The sequence below is a fragment of the Pantherophis guttatus genome, chromosome 17 (assembly GCF_059756535.1).
Source record: "Pantherophis guttatus breed Tessera chromosome 17, ASM5975653v1, whole genome shotgun sequence".
NCBI classification, from domain to species: Eukaryota; Metazoa; Chordata; class Lepidosauria; order Squamata; family Colubridae; genus Pantherophis; species Pantherophis guttatus.
This window is the reverse complement of record NC_142079.1, coordinates 2,304,484-2,319,422: the sequence shown is the minus strand read 5'-3', so window position 1 is coordinate 2,319,422 and position 14,939 is coordinate 2,304,484. Positions and strand designations below refer to the sequence as shown.

The 14,939-nt window shown below is 43.3% G+C and overlaps 1 protein-coding gene across 1 annotated transcript; it reads right to left on the bottom strand.

Annotated features, from left to right (window-relative positions):
* Positions 1 to 684: 684 nt before the first annotated feature.
* On the bottom strand, positions 685 to 14,353 carry ATP6V0A2 (ATPase H+ transporting V0 subunit a2). The gene is made up of 20 exons (XM_034428696.3): positions 14,026 to 14,353; positions 12,807 to 12,885; positions 12,225 to 12,322; positions 11,780 to 11,917; positions 11,492 to 11,592; positions 11,130 to 11,256; positions 10,964 to 11,046; positions 10,453 to 10,546; positions 9,768 to 9,980; positions 9,088 to 9,238; positions 8,657 to 8,796; positions 7,995 to 8,149; positions 7,061 to 7,148; positions 6,688 to 6,806; positions 6,195 to 6,405; positions 5,001 to 5,120; positions 4,056 to 4,175; positions 3,253 to 3,370; positions 2,100 to 2,271; positions 685 to 1,277 (listed from the first exon to the last, which is right to left on the bottom strand). Exons 1-20 carry the CDS (start codon positions 14,140 to 14,142, stop codon positions 1,178 to 1,180), a joined length of 2,544 nt encoding a protein of 847 aa, XP_034284587.2. The 5' UTR covers positions 14,143 to 14,353; the 3' UTR covers positions 685 to 1,177.
* Between the last annotated feature and the right edge of the window lie 586 nt (positions 14,354 to 14,939).

Genomic DNA, 14,939 nt, shown 5'->3' with positions numbered 1-14,939 from the left:
TCACAACTAAAGACAGCCTGGATTAATGCAGGCCATTGTGGCAAAAGTTGTACACCAGGAGTGTCTAACCTCGGCAACTTTTAAGACTTGTGGACTTCGATTCCCAAAATTCCTCAGCCAGCAAGAAATTCCCAGAAGCACAACTGGCTAGGAGATTTGGGGAATCAAAGTCCACAAGTCTTAAACTGCCAAAGTTGGACACCCATGCTGTGTAGGCTGTCAGAACCAGCCAGACAGAAAAACATCATTATCCCGGGAAGGTTTTCTATAATCCCAGGATTTCCCCCACAGTAGAAGCTCTGGTAGATTTATCAGAGCTTTCAGAATAATTTCAGAGACAGTGATTCCGGGCTTCGGAAAGGAAACTCTCATATTGCCTATAATGCATCTTGTAAAATTTAAGAGTAGGGAGAGAGAAAAAAACACAGCCCAATATTCCTATGTCCCTCTGTAAGTCTCAAATAGCTTCTCAATCTCTCTTCCATTCAGAATTATAAAAAGAAGAGTGTGAAAGAGAGAGAGAAAAAAATAAGAGCCCGGCATTTTTATGAGCCTTTGTGAGCCTCAAGCAGCTTTTCAATTTCTACTGAAAATGTGCAAAAAGTCACCCTTTGTGCAAAAGGGGGAAAACCTAAACCTATCTTTAAAGCCCGTCTTTTGGATCAAGAGAGAAATCATAAGTGGTTTCCTAGAAATACACAATTTTATTCCTAGTGGCTGTCACCAAATTCCAGAAATATTAGCGATGAGAATCAGAGGAATTAATTAATCAGAGGAATAATCTGATGTGTCATTCCTTAAAAAAAAAAGAAAAAATTAAAAGGGGCTTCCTCCCAAGGAATTATTCGAAGAAAGAATTTGTTAGAGAGAAAATAAATAGTTCTTGAAAACAGCTACGGTATGTTCATTCAGAAGCAGCAATCAAATAGTTCTGGTCAGTTTCAAAAATTAACCTAAAGGTGCTTACGAAAGGAAGAAAAACGCCTGCTCACCAAAGGTCCCGTATTGGCCAAGTCCAAGTAAGAGGCGCTAAGAGTCTTTATAAAAATTATTTGGCTGCATTGTAAGGCAAAATCAGTGAGGGTCTTTGCTGCAGGGAGCTAAACAAGGATGACGTCAGCATACATGATTATTTTCAAACCACGCCCAACCGATTTACTGCCGAGAACAGCCAGACTTAGACGATGTACCGATCAAAATGTAAAGAAATGTCTTGGAAGGAAAAAGGGATGAACTTGTAGCCGTCGCCTGTGTAAAACTTGTTCTGGAATTCCACCCTGAAATTAGAAAATAAAATAAAATGAACATGCTAAATCTGACCCCTGAGATATTTGGGCATCAAAACATTACTGTCAGGATTGCCATCATGTAGTAAAATGCACTTTTGTTAAGTCTTTTCTTTCTAACTGACCAAGTTGGGACCGGCTGACAGTTACTTTCAAACCGAACATTTTCAGTGTCCTGAAAAGAAAGATTTCTATTCCCCCCCCCCCCCGATAAAACTTAAATTTCTTAAACATAATATTAAACATTTAATTCCCTTAGTGCTGCCTAATGTCTTTGGGTATTAACCCATACAGTTAACTCATATAGCGTGGCTGTAGTTTTATTACCGATCCTTCTGATTATCTTAACTCCTTTTTAATTGGTATTATTATTCTGTTGCTTTGCCTGTACACTGAGAGCTTCTGTACCAGAGACAAATTCATTGTGTGTCTAATCACTCTGGGCCAGAGGTGGGTTTCAGCAGGTTCTGACCAGTTCTGGAGAACCGGTAGTGGAAATTTAGAGTAGTTCGGAGAACCGGTAGTAAAAATTCTGACTGGCCCCGCCCCCCATCTATTCTCTGCCTCCCAAATCCCAGCTGATCGGGAGGAAATGGGGATTTTGCAGTAACCTTCCCCTGGATTGGGGAGGGAATGGAGATTTTACAGTATCCTTCCCCTGCCACGCCCACCAAGCCACACCCACAGAACCAGAAGTAAAAAAATTTGAAACCCACCACTGCTCTGGGCCAAATAAAGAAGTCAATTCAATCTAAAGGTCTCAAAAGCCGTGGACTAGAAACTTGTCCAGGAGGGTTAAAAGAAGCCACCTACCAATGGAGCCGTACGGCGTGCAGGAAAGCGGAGAGGCCCTCCATGACCAGGAGAATGAATACTGTGAGGACCATGAATAAGGCTGAAAGGGGGACCAGTAGTAAGATCCCGTAGGTGGCATCCATGTGAAGGCCAAGCTTCATGACCATTGCCCAGAGCACTTCTGATAACTCTAAAATAGAGACAGGCAGAGATACACGCATGTCACTCGAAAGCCCGCGAGAGCCAATAAAAAGACTTTTAACCCTCTTGGCATTAGCGACTGAAAATGCCGCCACTTGCTCAAGACTGGATGACCATTTGTCTGAAATGGCACAGGGCTTCCTGCCTGAGCAGGATGGGGGTGGGTGGGGGGTTGAACTGATGACCTCCTAGGTCCCTTCCGACTTTGTTATTCTGATGCAACCATTAACAACCAGTGGCGAAATAATCTGACAGATTATTACATAATTTGGAATAAATGGTACGAATGGCTTGAAGGCTAGAAATAAAGAACCATAAATACAGGGGAGAATCTAAAAATGTAAAATATGTATAGAACAAACAGATAGAAATGTATAAAATTAAGGCTGTTAGAAAATACAATGTAACCAAAGAAAAAGGGACAACGAAGAAAATGAAATAGTAAGAGAGATACGGGAGGAAAGATACAAAATGGAAAGTAGACCACTAAGAAACATTGTTTAAAAAAGTGGATATATTTATATGTTGTATGTTACGTATTTGTAAGATTGTGTTATAAATAAAAAATTTAAAAATGTAAAAAAAAAATAACCAGTGGCAAAGAACTTTTCTCTTGCTTGGTCTTCTTTATTTCCACCTTTAAAACAAAATAAAGGCAGTCCTCAATTTCCCACCCCTCGTTTAGTGACCGTTCAAAAGTTACAACGGCACCGGGGGGGGAATAAAAAGTGACATCCTCGCACTCAATGCCCCTGTACCATCTTCACAGTCACGTGATCAAAATTTTGAGCTCCTCCGGCGTGTATTTACAACGGTTGTATTCCCAGAGGAGAACGTGTTCGACATTAAGGGGGGGGGGTCTCTCTCCGTCTGTCCCATTTTAAAGGCCCAGGTGGCGCTCAGGGCAAAATTCTGTTAGTCGTTTATTGACTATTATTGACCAGTCGTTCAAATCCCACGAGATACTTACGGGCGTGGGCTAAACTGAGGGCCCAGAGCCTCAGGTAGGAAGCGGTGTTGGAGATGCATCCCAGACAGTATTCGATGGACTGGATGGCCTGTTCCATCAACGCAGCTGCGAGGTTAAACTAAAAGACACGGCGTGTTAAGTGAAGACTGCAGCCCCGGTGCAAATTAAAAACCCACCACCTTCAACATTGTTGCCTGCGGCTTCGGGGAGATTAATCCCTTGGTAAGCAAGAAACCGCTGAAGCTGAATATATCACGTTTTTCTTTCATTCTCTTAATTTATTCACAGCTAGTCCTCGTCTTACAACAGTTCCTTTAGTGACCTAACGGCACTGAAAAAATGTGACCGAGGGCCGTGTTTCAGAGTTAGTGACCTTCACAGTTTCCCCATTGGTGACATGATCAAAATTCAGCTGCTTGGCAACTGGTTTATATTTATGATGGTTGCAGCGTCCCCCTTTGCGACCATCGGACGAGCGAAGTCAACAGGGAAGCCAAGGATTCACTTCACAACTGGGTTGCTAACTTAACCACCGACGTGATTCACTTAACAACAGTGGCAAGGAAGGTCGTAAAATGGGGGCAAAGCTCGCTTAACAACCGTCTGACTTAAACAATAGAAACGTTGGGCTCCATTGCGGTTGTAAGTTGAGGACTACCTGCATTTAACTGCATTTGCATAGGTCTACATAACTAGTCCTGTGCTCTGGCGTATTTAATCAAACGAATCGAAACGGCCCCTTTTCAATTAAAAGATTAAAAAAAAAGAAAGAACAGGTTACCGCAAAGACTCGCAATGCCCACCTCTTCCTTGTCTTCGTTCTTATGCCTGTTGTTCGAAGGGCTGCTTCCTTCTTCCATTTCACAAGGTGTCAAGAGAGAAATCTCTTCTTCGCTCTCCTTCCGTACCAAGCGATAGCCTTTCTGGAGGTAGAGAAAAGGAAAAAAAAAAAGCTCTGCGGTTTTAGGGATATCTCTGAAGTGGATTCACGGATGCGTTTCTCAAACATCTTTCAGCAAACGATTATTAAGAGCCTTAGTGGCGCAGTGGGGTTAGAATGCAGCACTGCAGGGCTCACTCACTGCCCACTCCAGGAGTTCAATTCTGAGTGGCTCAAGGTTTTCTTTCTTTCTTTCCTTCCTTCCTTCCTTCCTTCCTTCCTTCCTTCCTTCCTTCCTTCCTTCCTTCCTTCCTTCCTTCCTCCCTCCCTCCCTCCCTCCCTCCCTCCCTCCCTCCCTCCCAGTAGTTAGAATGCAGTATTGCAGGCTAACTCTGCCAACTGCCAGGAGTTCAATCCTGACTGGCTCAAGGTTGACTCATCCTTCCATCCTTCCATCCTTCCGAAGTGGGTAAAATGAGGACCCAAATTGTTGGAGGCAAGAGGCTGACTCTGTAAACCGTTTAGAGAGGATTGGAAAGCACTGTGAAGCGGTATATAAGTCTAAGTGCTATTGCTATTGCTATTATTAAACATCTCCCAACAGCTCAACATTTTAAGGCCACCTCCAAACAACAAGGTGTAAGGCACACAACAAAACACACAAAGTGCTTCAGGGCATTGTAGCCAGGTGTTAAGCCTATGCAAAGCCTCTTTCCCTTCAAATATAACCTTCTTTTTCCCCTCTATCAATTAGATTGGAGGCTCTCTACGCTGATTGAGTGCGCCCTGGTATGCTGCAGGATGCCAAAAAAAAATATATAATAATTGTCAAGGGAAAAAATATACAATGTACCTTCCTGATACTTACTCTGTAGGAGCCGAAGCTTTGGCTGCCATTGTTCAACCAGTACAAATAAAGCGGTTTCCCAAAAAACAGAACCAGGACAGACAGCACAGCCACGACCAACAGACATTTCTGAACCGCCATCTGTTTCGAAAGAGAGGAAGCCAAATTACACGGGTGGTTAAAAATGTTGGTTAGAAACTTAACTAGAAAAAGCCCTGTGAAAGTTCTCTGCTGAATAGATTCTACATTTTTTTTTTGCAAACAATTTTTTTATTGGTTTTTTTTTCTCCCCTCCCACCTTCAGCCACATCTTTTTTTTTTTGCTAGTTTTTTTTTTTTAAAAAAAACCTGCATTTCATATTTTAGCAGTTTTGACAAGGCTGCAATGTTTTCAGTGGTTCGCAAAAGCACTGGATCCTTTCTGCTTGTCTCCAAAATAAAAGTTATTAACTCGCTAGATGAATACCCGTGCTCCACTACGAAAATATGTGATCGGGCTTGATAAATTGACACTTACAGCTTGGAAAATTAATGAGTAGTTACGACCGGCCTCTCCTCTCCCCTTTTCTCCCTCAGCTTTGCCCCACAGAAGCCTCTCCTCTCCTATCCCATTCTCTCCAGGGTTATTTTCAGGTTGGAAGGGGGAGTACAACATCTAACTAATTAGTATCAGAGCGTGTTAATCGTAATATAAGAAATACTAATGCTCTGATGGTCATTTCAAAAAAAATCTTTCTTAGTGAGCACCTAGAAGCCAAGAGGAACATTTGTGGCAAATTTCAAGTTTCTAGGCTTTATGGTTCTGGAGATTCCGTGATTACGACACGAGTGGTTTTTCGCTCTTATATATATATATAGATTTGCGTCCCAAAGCAATCAACTAAGCCCTCCCATATAACCAATTTTCTGCTGAACCATGTTAGGTTTCTTAAGGCCAGCCACAGGGAGCCTGAAAATCTACATTTTTAAAGGCCTAACCTTGTAGCAAGTCCCTAGGTTTAATTGATTTCTAATACACTACTTCAATTATTTCTCAAGGGGGTATAAAATTCAGACTCAAGTCTCCAACAATTTAAGAGTCACTGGACTCTTCTTGCAACCGTTTTGATTTATTTCAATTTAAGGCCCATTTATTTCAACGGAAGATAAAAGTATTTAAAAACAGAGAGAATTCGGATTTCATTTGTGGACCTTTCGGTTCTAAGGATGACCCACCTGTCCTGAGAAAAGGATTTGATTCTTGTTATCGTGGAAGAGAAACATGTTAATAAACTGAAGCAGGATACTGGGAGCAGAACTGGAATTTTCAGCGCCGTAAGCCAGCCACTTAAAGATGATCATGAACACCAGATATCCAAAAATGGATAGAATGAACAGAAGTTGAGGAATGAACACTAAGTAAATATTGTACATCTTCCTAAAATGCCTGAAAGATGAAGAAAAGAAGGAAGAGTGACTTTATTTTTGGCTTTAATTAAAAAAAAAACTCCCTTTGAGTGACTCTTAATTCGGGGTAGAATCAGGGCGACTGGATGGAATTGAGGGTTTACTGGCCAAATGCCCTTCCTGATGCCTACGCTGAGTTCCCAGCAGATATTTTTTCTCTATGCCCTAGAAGAGAAACATCTGCCGCTACTTAGAATTGAACTCTCAACCTTCCCAGTGGGAGGCCAGCATCACCATTACTGCTCATCCTGGCCATACTCACACATAGTTAAAGCCCCCCAAGGAGATCCCAAAGACCATGTGCACCATTCCAATAATGATTGACATTTTCATTTTGAAGGAATTGAGGAAAGTCAGGCGATTGCTTGCAAGGCTCCACATCTGGAATGAAAGAGAAACAAGACAAGATTCAAACCACGCCCACAATAGCTTTTGCAATTACTATTATGGTTGTTAAGTCAAGGACTCCTCGTATGTGGAAAGCTTTTCCTGCATGCAACAGCCCCAGAGACAAGTCAGTGCAGGCATCAACAGGCGGGAGGGAGGGCTGCAATTCTCCGAAGCTGCATCAAAGCCTCATAAATTCTGTCAGAGTGTCCTTGACAGACAGCAGCGGCTCAAGGGAAGTCACTCACCGGATCTATGCCGAAAGGGTAAGGGCCGGTGAAGACGCCAGTCGCATTTGGATTCAGAGCCACAAACGGATTCGTCAAGTCTGCCTTGCTAGAACAATTTCAAAAACGAAAGAAAACACGCACAACAGAATTGGAGGTTGAGAAGAGATGTTCTGGGCCCCTGAAATGTCTAAAGTTAGCCCTCCTTACACAAACAGAGCCAGGGTGGACAACTCTGGCAGGTTTACGACCTGTGGTGTGCTACTCCCAGAATTCCCCAGCCAGCCATGCCGTCCCAGGAATTCTGGGAGTTGCAGTCCAAAGTACACATGTCCAGGGGTGAAATGCTCCCGGTTCGGACCGGATCTGGTAGCAATGGCAGCGGGTGGTTCGGAGAACCGGTAGCAAAAATCCCTGCCCACCCCCATGCCCAGTTGAGCCGTGCGATCATCAGAGGCTGTTTTTTTACTTTTAAAAGCATTTTTTCTACCACCTCTTCAGCCAAAAGCTTTTAAAAGTAAAAAAAAAAAAAAGCCTCCAATGATTGCATGGCTCAGCTGGGATCGTCAGAGGCTTTTAAAAGCATTTTTTCTGCAACCTCTTCTGCCGAAGAGGTTGTAGAAAAAATGCTTTTAAAAGTAAAACAAAACAAAAAAAAGTTGGCCACACCCACCCAGTCACATTACCGCACCAACAGCAAGCCACGCCCACAGAAACGGTAGTAACAAATTTTACATTTCACCACTGCACAAGTCGTAAAGTTGTCATTGTTGCCTGTAACAATTCAGAGCCACTTCAGAAGACCTTAAGTGAACTGACCACTTGGAACTGACGTCCGCAGCAAAGAATGAAGAGCTGGTGAGCAGACTGGACCCTTCGAACCTCTCTGGATAAAGAGGAAGCTCGGAGATCACCCAGAATTGAAACCCAACGCAGGTTCACAGCCACAACTTACCTCCAATCCATCCCGGGCATTTGTGAAACATGCCATCCTGAGCTGAATATGACCAAAGATTTGGAAAAACAGTCGTTGTAGATCAGGCCGGTATAGATGGAGAACAAGCCCATCAGCATGATGATGTAGCGTCCTTGAAAAATCATCTTCATGATCTGTGGACAGAAAGAGGGAGGCTTCACCGTCACCAGAGGAGTCTCACCAGGGGGATCTTCCTTACAAGAGAATCTATGACGCTCAGGGCTGAACTGGTGCTCTCTTGACATTTCATGACCTAACTAGGTAACATCATCAGTCCTAAAAGGGAATGGGGTTTGCTCTCTTGCTTATGTACAAATGGCTTCCCCTGTTAGTTTTGGTGGGCGTGTTATATTCTTCTTATTAGTTCTTGATTAGACTATTTACTGTTTGTCTCAGTTGGTAGTTCCTTTATTGGGGCATTGATTTCAATAAACTTCATTTATGGGTCATGCAACATCTGCAAGAAAACCACCAAACTCAAGAAAGCACCAAAGATCCCATGGTCTTCCTTACAGATACAACGGTGAAAAATCAGGATTTTTTTAAAAGCCCATTTCGTTGTAAACATGACGACAGGAAAGGCTACTGAACTATTTTTTTTTTTTCAAGCAGCAAATGAACCTGACGGGCACCAGCCATACCTCATCTTGGGATCTCATAAGCTTGGGGTGTTTCTCAAACAAAATCATGATGAGCGCGAAGAGGAACATCAGGAAGCCGTGTCCGCAGTCTCCGAACATCACGGCGAACAAGAAGGGGAAGGTGATGATGGTGAAGAGAGCTGTGAAATTCACATGTGTTTATTTATTGCAGTTACACCGTCAAGGGATTCTTCCCCAGCGTGCATAGCTGGCTGGGGAATTCTGGGAGTTGAAGTCCACAAGTCTTAAAAAGTTGCCGAGATTGGCCGCCTCTGCTTTACAGGAACACCGAGACTCTTTCGCTAACACTACAAAACCCACTTGAGTTCACAAGGCCGCAGAAAAGGGAAGGTGGGCCAAGAAGGTACAGTTGGAAAGAGCCCGGTTTAGAGTTGACATACCCAGTTGGGCTATTTTGCAAAAAGACTCACCAGGATTGACTTCCCTGTAGTTGCCAATCCCGTACACATCAACGATGTCCTGGAATCCCAAGGTGAATTTGTTGGTCCGGATCAGAGTTGGAGGCGTTTCTTTCGTCGGAATGGTGTTCATAAAGGATGGGACAGAAGCGCCGCTTTCTCTCTGGTGGCAGAAGTAAACATACCCGTATTATTATGCGTGTGGTACCCAATTTAACGCTCTTCGTAGGATGGGTGAACCTGCCCCCAAAAGAGCTGAAGCAGGGATGGTGTCAACCCTGAAGCGGTCCTGACCGAAGCCGTTTTGTCCGCTTCAGTGTTGCCACACTGGAGCGGAGGGTCGGGAGGGGGGATGTGAGATAGAGGGATTTTTGTAGCCGAAACAGAATACTTTGGGAACCAAGGACATTCTCACACCTTGTCGGAAGAAGATGGAGTGATGCCACCGGGTGGTCGGACTGAACAATGATTGGACCATGGGACTGATTCGTTTTTGAGAAAGTAGAAAATCTTTTACTTTTAATGAGGTGAAAACCCCGGGAGTTTCCAGAGCCGGTTTTCACCAGATTCGTGCCAATATCGTATTTCCAAATAAAAGCAATGTTTCAGGAATTCAGCTGTCTCGGAGTCTTGCTAGCAATGGATCTATTACTTAGAACCCTGATGTGTGAAGCAGGGATGGCTGGACTTACGGATCCTTCGTCCAGCGCCCGGCGCATGTTGGGGAGGTCTGCCAGGGGGCACCAGACCTCCGCAATGAGGCATTTGTTGGTGACGTCGAAGCTGCAGAGATTCAGCACGTGGTAAATGGCTTTCATCTTCTTCACCTGAACATCCCAGGTGTAGATCGATTCAGAAGCTTTGCACAGGACTTGCCGTAAATAGTCTTCTGTTTTGTGCAATACCTTTGGGGGTTTTGTTTAAAAAAAAACAAACATATTTAGTAGAAAAGCAACGGTTATCCAAAAGGGAGCATTTGCAGAACGAAGTAACTTTTAAAGTCGTTTTTCTTTTATTAGCTCTATTCTGGGGGATTTGCTTATTAGTTTTGCGGTGCCCAGCTGATAAGCGAATCCAACAATTCGAAAGAAAAATATTCTCCTGCTGCCAGAAACCAAGTTTCTTAATGTCACACAGGCAAAAACAAGAGTCCTGAATTCAGTGCTATGCCTGAATTATCTCCAGGACGTTAAAAAAAAAAAAATCCTAAAAAGAGAGAACCAATCCACTTGGGAGAATGCAAATATTACCTCACACAGGCCGTGGGGACGAAAGCTCAAAACAAACACACTGCACAGCCATGTTAATTCCGTGAAACAACTGCCTTTTCTCCTCAAAAAACACAAAGCTGGATTGTGACAGCAACTTTCAACTTACAATATGAAGATCCTGGATGCGAACATGAAGCCCGTCCATCACCGTTCGTCGTTCCTCTGGAGTGCTGGGATAGGGGTAGATGTGGCAGTGGTAGCTGTGACACAAAGAGAGTCATTGAAACAGCCAACCAAGCTATTCCAGCAAGCTATTCCATAGGACCTCGCGTCTTTCGACTGAAGCTACCATTTTTACTATACATGTAGTCCTTTACTATACATGTAGTCCTTGACTAACAAGTGTTCATTTAGATCAGTGTTTCTCAACCTTGGTAGCTTGAAGATGGGTGGACGGGGATTCTGGGAGTTGAAGTCCACCCATCTTCAAGCTTCCAAGATTGAGAAACACTGATTTAGTGACTGTTCAAAGGTACCCTGGCACTAAAAAAAGTGACACATAACCATTTTTTTTACATTTGAACAACTTCCTTCCCGCCCATCTTTACTTTTCAGAGCACTGTCTTAAAAATACGAGGGGGAAAAAAGCAGGATGGGGAAACTTGATTTGTCCTTACCAGTCACATATTTTCTTCACCTTTTGGCCAATTTGTTCCCCCCAGTAGGATATTAAAAACACAAACCACTTGGTCAGTTCTCCCTGGAAAACAAACAGGAACGGCTCACGTCAGCTTTGATTGACAGGGCTCAGCTGCCCTTTCTCAACCCAGCCGCCTTACTCACTGTATCAGGATCCTCCAAGCATTCTTCCACTTCAGAGTAAGAAACAATTGTATTTCCTCTGCACACCCGCCATAGCATTTTTTCGAACGCTTCAACTTTTGCTCGGTGAACTAAGCCAGATATAAATCTATATTAAAAGGGGAAAAGCGCCATCAACATGATCTCAGGGAACTGTGAGAAACATGATTCACGTTAGCTAGAGTCACAGTTATGCTTCATTACTACACCACTGGATGCTTCAAAACAACCCAAATTTATATGCAATTAATTAATTCATTGTCCCCATTATTTGCTAAGACTACCAGTATAAAACAAAGTTAAAGATGCTTTCCATGGCTATTCACCACCGTTTGGTTACTTACCCGAGTTTGGCCTCGAGTCTGTGCATGCAGTTATACTCCACCAAAGGATCATGATCAAAAGATGGGAATTCTTCGTAACTGCTCTGTATGCAGGACTCAAGCTAAAATAAAGACCGTGAAAATTTTACGTCAAAAGGAAAAAAAAAAAAGCAAAGCAGTGGGGGGAAAGAAAAGAGACTGGAAATAAGGTATTTCTTGTTCGTGATTGTTCTTGTTTATGATTGTCTGCTGTCCATAGTCACTTGTTAAAGTAACTTAACATATTTTTAAAGTCAGTAAAATAAATACCTCGGTAGATCTTTGGATGAAGGACTGCGTGACCTTCAGCAGGTGGGTGTATTCTGTCAGCTCCAAAAGGTTTTTTCTCAACTTCTCCTTGTTTTTTGTCACTTCTCTCAACTCCACCTCCAGCTTCTGAAGTTGCTCCTACGACAGAGGGAAAAACAGCACATTCTCATTGTGGTGATTTCTAACAGAAGCATCGTTCTTCCAAGCAGAAACCAAGACAATTGCTGCAGTTTAACAACATGACAGTGGAAATGTGGAGCTGTACGGATCTTAGAGTCGACCTAAAGCAGTGTTTCTCAATCTTGACAGATTTAAGAGGTCTGGATTTTAACTCCCAGAATTCCCCAGCTAGCTGCCAAGGCTGAGAAACACCGGCCTAAAGAATTCAAGAAACAGATTTTCTGTCATCTGGAACATCACAAGATCCCACATTTCCACAAGTTACCTGGATTTCCAACATCTGTTTAAGTGGAGGGGCAGAAGGGGTGATATTTCCTTCCGGAAGAGGGATGTCTGCTTTCTTTATTTCCTGTACTAGGTATCCTGGAAAAATGAAAAATAATTTCACTGAGGTAAAGCAACTGGCTTTAAAAGATTGTGCTCTGACACATTTCTCTGGGAAGTTTGTGCATCATAAAGGATATTACGCATATCGAGGGCACTCTAAAATCAAGCCTTATCAGTTTTCCCTATTATATCATGAGAATTGAAGAAGCCCAGAATTTACATATCAATTCTCTGAATTTTAAATCAAACCCCAAAATGAAGAAGCAACCAAGGCATGGTGCCCAAAAGTTCACCAAACCTCCAGACCACCAGTTTTAATCCTCTGAAATGTGAAAGAACATCCAATGCAAGAAAGTAGCAATAAATCAAATGGATTGTAATATTCTTTCAAGCTTTAAATTGATAAGGACTTCATTCCCTTTTCCGTTCAAAATAACAAATCTGCGCTATATTTCACAATGGGTAAAACTTTACCTAAGAGGATCAGGGCTGCCGGTCGTTCCGCTTTCTCCAAACTTACCCAATATTCTTTCCATTTCTTCACACTTCTTCACTTCACCCACATATTTCCGCTGGAACAAGCTTGTATTGGAGTTGAGCTGGAAAGGCAAAAAAATTTTTGTCGGTTTTTTTTGTTCTCGATAGAAACATCTATTGTCTAAGATTTTACAAGTTCAATTCCACAAGAAAAAAAAAGCTGGTTCATGCCAATGCACTAAGCCAGAGTTTATTTGAACCATTACAATGGTTATAAACACATTGGAGACTCCCAAGCAGACCCTCCAAGAGAAGTTGGGGGTGGGGGTTTCAAGGGACCCCTCCTCTGGCCCTCCCCACCCCATAAACCCATTGGCCCAGCACTGGGGCAGCTCAAATCCCCCTGCTACTCAGACTGTGGTCTGTGGTGTATATATGGAAGCACGAAGCCGAGAACACCAGCCTGAAGATGACGAATGAGACTTCGTCGAAACGTCGCCAAGACACTTCCAATTTTACGTGGGAGAAGACCCGAATAACCAAAGACCTACATATATATATATATACATACATACATACATATATATATGTATGTGTATGTATATATGTGTGTGTATATATATAGACCACAGACCACAGACTACTGTGGTATGTATGTGTATGTGTATATATACACACACACCACAATGGTCTGTGGTCTGTGGTCTATATATATACACACATATATACATACACATACATATACATATATATATATATATGTATACATACATACATATATAAAATAAATCTGCTTTTCATGGTCCCAAATAACCAAAGACCTACGTATACACACACACATACGTATACATATATAAATATAAAATAAATCTGCTTTTCATGGTCTCTGTTTCACTTTTTATGAGGTTTGCTGTTTTTTTTTAAATCTCAACACTACCTCACAGGGTTGTGGTTGTTGTGGGAAAAACAGGAGTAAATAGCGACCCCTTAGTTCACCACCTGGAGTTTATTTACAAAATAAAGGGCCAATCGCCAGGAGGCCATGAGTTCGAGTCCCGCTTTAGCCATGAAAGGCGAGCTGGGTGGCTTCTCTTGTCAGCTCGGCCCACCTCACAGGGTTGTTGTTATGAGGAAAAGAAGATGAGGAAATACGTTTCCCGATATTAATGATTTTATAAAAGTAATTTAAAAAGGGGGATAGAAATCAATAATAATAATAGGAAATAACGGGCGGCCCCGGCCTTCCCTCAGCGGCTACTCACGTCTCTGAAGTGGGCCAGGCCTCGCTCGCCCAGGGCGCTGAGGCACTCGTAGGCCGAGCCGGCCTGCAGGAAGAGCTGCGCCAGGCACATGGCCTCGCTGCGGAAGAGGGAGCCCATGGCGGCTGTCACCGGGGCCCTCGACGCCGCCTGGCCGCTCGCCCGCCCCGCTCGCCCGCCATGGAGAGGCTGAGGCGCCGCTGAAACCGGCGATCCCCTCAGCGGAGGCGGCGAGAGGGGAGGGAGGGAGCGGCTTCCGGCTTTCCATCCGGAGCTGCGCCATTGGGTGGAAAATGACCGCTCTCTCTTTCTCGATGATTATAATGCCAACAGGGGGAGGAGGAGGAGTTTTCGATGGAACGGAAGTGCTGGTGGCAGAGCGGCGATTAACAGCCAAGAGGAGACGGGGGAAATTGCTAAAGGAGGTGCCGCGCCCCCTGGATTCGCCTCGTTTATGACACGCTCCCGTTATTATTATTTTAATAATCAACCTTGTGGAGTCCAACTCCCAAAATTTCCCCAGCCAGTTAAAGTTTAAGAGTTTACTTTATTGTACAACGTACAATAAATGTAGTGTACTTACAGATTTCTATAAGTCTTACAGATTTATAGTCTACAATAGTGTTTCTCAACCTTGGTAGCTTGAAGATGGGTGGACTTCAACTCCCAGAATCCCCCAGCCAGCAGCGCTGGCTGGGGGATTCTGGGAGTTGAAGTCCATCCATCTTCAAGCTTCCAAAGTTGAGAAACACTGGTCTACGAAAATGTACAGATTTCAACTCCCAGAATTCCCCCAGCCAGTTAAAGACTTACAGACATAAAACTCCCAGAATTCTGGGAGTTGAAGTCCAGAAGTCTTGTGAGTTCCCAAAATTGGGACACCCAATAAAGCAGTATGATCCAAATCACATCTCGCA

Coding starts and splice junctions, on each gene's coding strand:
- ATP6V0A2 (XM_034428696.3), bottom strand. CDS start 14,142: ATGGGCTCCCTCTTCCGCAGCGAGGCCATGTGCCTGGCGCAGCTCTTC. Junction 3,371..4,055: donor AGAACGAAGACAAGGAAGAG/GTGGGCATTGCG, acceptor CGTGTCTTTTAG/TTTAACCTCGCAGCTGCGTT. Junction 1,278..2,099: donor CACGCCGTACGGCTCCATTG/GTAGGTGGCTTC, acceptor TTCTAATTTCAG/GGTGGAATTCCAGAACAAGT.